Source organism: Sinocyclocheilus grahami, unplaced genomic scaffold, assembly GCF_001515645.1.
Source record: "Sinocyclocheilus grahami isolate Dianchi unplaced genomic scaffold, SAMN03320097.WGS_v1.1 scaffold14308.1, whole genome shotgun sequence".
In the NCBI taxonomy this organism is placed as follows: Eukaryota; Metazoa; Chordata; class Actinopteri; order Cypriniformes; family Cyprinidae; genus Sinocyclocheilus; species Sinocyclocheilus grahami.
Window position 1 is genome coordinate 1,965 of NW_015515295.1, and position 1,749 is coordinate 3,713.

The window sequence follows — 1,749 nt, forward strand, 5'->3', positions numbered from 1 at the left end:
TCAAAAAATAGGTAATCTTTTCTAAGGCAAGGCATGAGGTCATCCGCTTTATCCATTGAGACACGCCAAGACTTTCTTCTTTTTTCCAAGAGCATGCAATTACACGTTAAGCTTCCAGCAAACAGAGAATTAACAGCAATCTTTCACGTTTGGTGACTTTAAAATTCAGAGGACAAACGGGAAAATATGCCTTAATGACATTGCTCAGGATAGAAGAGCTGCTGTTTCTGTGCGTGTTGGTTTTTCTTGTTACTTAATCTAAATGGCAGCAGCATCAGATGCTAAAAGTTGCCTGTTGCATTGCAAATCACAGTCTGCCAAAACCTGCCCTCGTCTTACTTTTTTCTCTTCCCAACAGGCCACAAACAAGCGTGGGAAAGAGATGTTCTACACTGCCGCTAAGTTTGTTCTGGCGACGGGAGAGAGGCCTCGTTATCTGGGCATCCCTGGAGACAAAGAGTACTGCATCACCAGGTGAGATAAGACTCTGAGTTCACCGCGGTAAACTCCCTCTGGAGAGCCGGATAAACACAGCTGGACCTCGGGGGGTCGTTGCTGATTTATTTACAGGATTTATTGATTTAAAGCTGATTCAGAGTCACCAAGGGAAGGAAAGCTTCCACTGAATGATGTGCCAAATAAGAGGAGGATTTCTTTCTGTATGATGGTCGTGTGGTTACTTGTTTTTAAATAACATACTTGCACATTTGCTCATTTGGGCTGAGTATGGCATAAGCCTTGTTCAGACTGTCAGTCCAAATCTGATTATTTGCGTATCCGATCTAAATGATTGACTGTCCACACTGTGCACCGCAACAGTTCAGATCTGATTTGTTTTTTGTTTAACTGAATATCTGCATTGGTTTCTTTGGCAATGACGTTGCATTGGTTTGCCTATGCTAAAAACAACATTAACAGCAATACAGTTTGCAAAAGAGATGTTGTCTTAAAACATGATAACTTGTTGCCGTGGCACGCTGGATTATATTATGTTTTATGAGGAAGTGGCAGAAACGTAGGAAAGCTGGAATGTGTGGCTTTTTTCTGTGCTGCCGTCTCAAAACTCAAAGAGGTGTGTAGAGCAGCAGTATATTCTCATTCTCCTCGTTACTTGCAGTTTGCAACAACACAGCCTTGTTTCTGCAAAGATGTCAGATGCGTTTACGTTTTACGTGAGAAAGTGACAATCCGTGAAATCCGATCTGAGCGGTCCGACGGAAACGGATTTCCAGAAATGGATTTGAATAGGATTTCAAACCACACATGAATGTAGCTTGAAACGGATGTGTACAAATCTGGCCATTGTAAAAAAAATTACATTTTTGGCTGTTCTTACTTGCTAAATATGATCAGATTCCAATCGGATATGCACAGAAATCGGATTTGAACTAGCAGTCTGAACAAGGCTGTAGTGATGTTAACTTTCAAATAGAGTTAGGCCTTTGATGAGTGCATGCGTGTTGCTTTATGACTCGCGTCTGAGATTTCCTGATGGTTCATTCATCTTTTATCTGATAAGGAAGTGAATAGCAGGTGTTTGGCAAGCCTCTGCGGTTTTCAGTATATTGACTTTTCTCTTTGGCAGCGTTTATGATGTTTAACTGTACGTCTGAACTTTTGAGGAAACGTGATCTGTCTGCGTGTCCTCACTGGTTTTGTTCATTATTCGCAGCGATGACCTGTTCTCATTGCCCTACTGTCCCGGGAAGACTCTTGTCGTCGGGGCGTCGTATGTGGCTCTGGAGTGCG

The 1,749-nt window shown here is 42.3% G+C and overlaps 1 protein-coding gene across 1 annotated transcript; it reads left to right on the plus strand.

Moving 5' to 3' along the window:
- Positions 1–64: 64 nt before the first annotated feature.
- Positions 65–1,744, plus strand: LOC107579114 (thioredoxin reductase 1, cytoplasmic-like; the record flags this gene model as incomplete). Its single annotated transcript, XM_016264982.1, has 2 exons — positions 65–474; positions 1,673–1,744. Coding segments are annotated over exons 1-2 (284 nt in total), but the record flags the coding sequence as incomplete, so codon positions are not given.
- Positions 1,745–1,749: the final 5 nt, after the last annotated feature.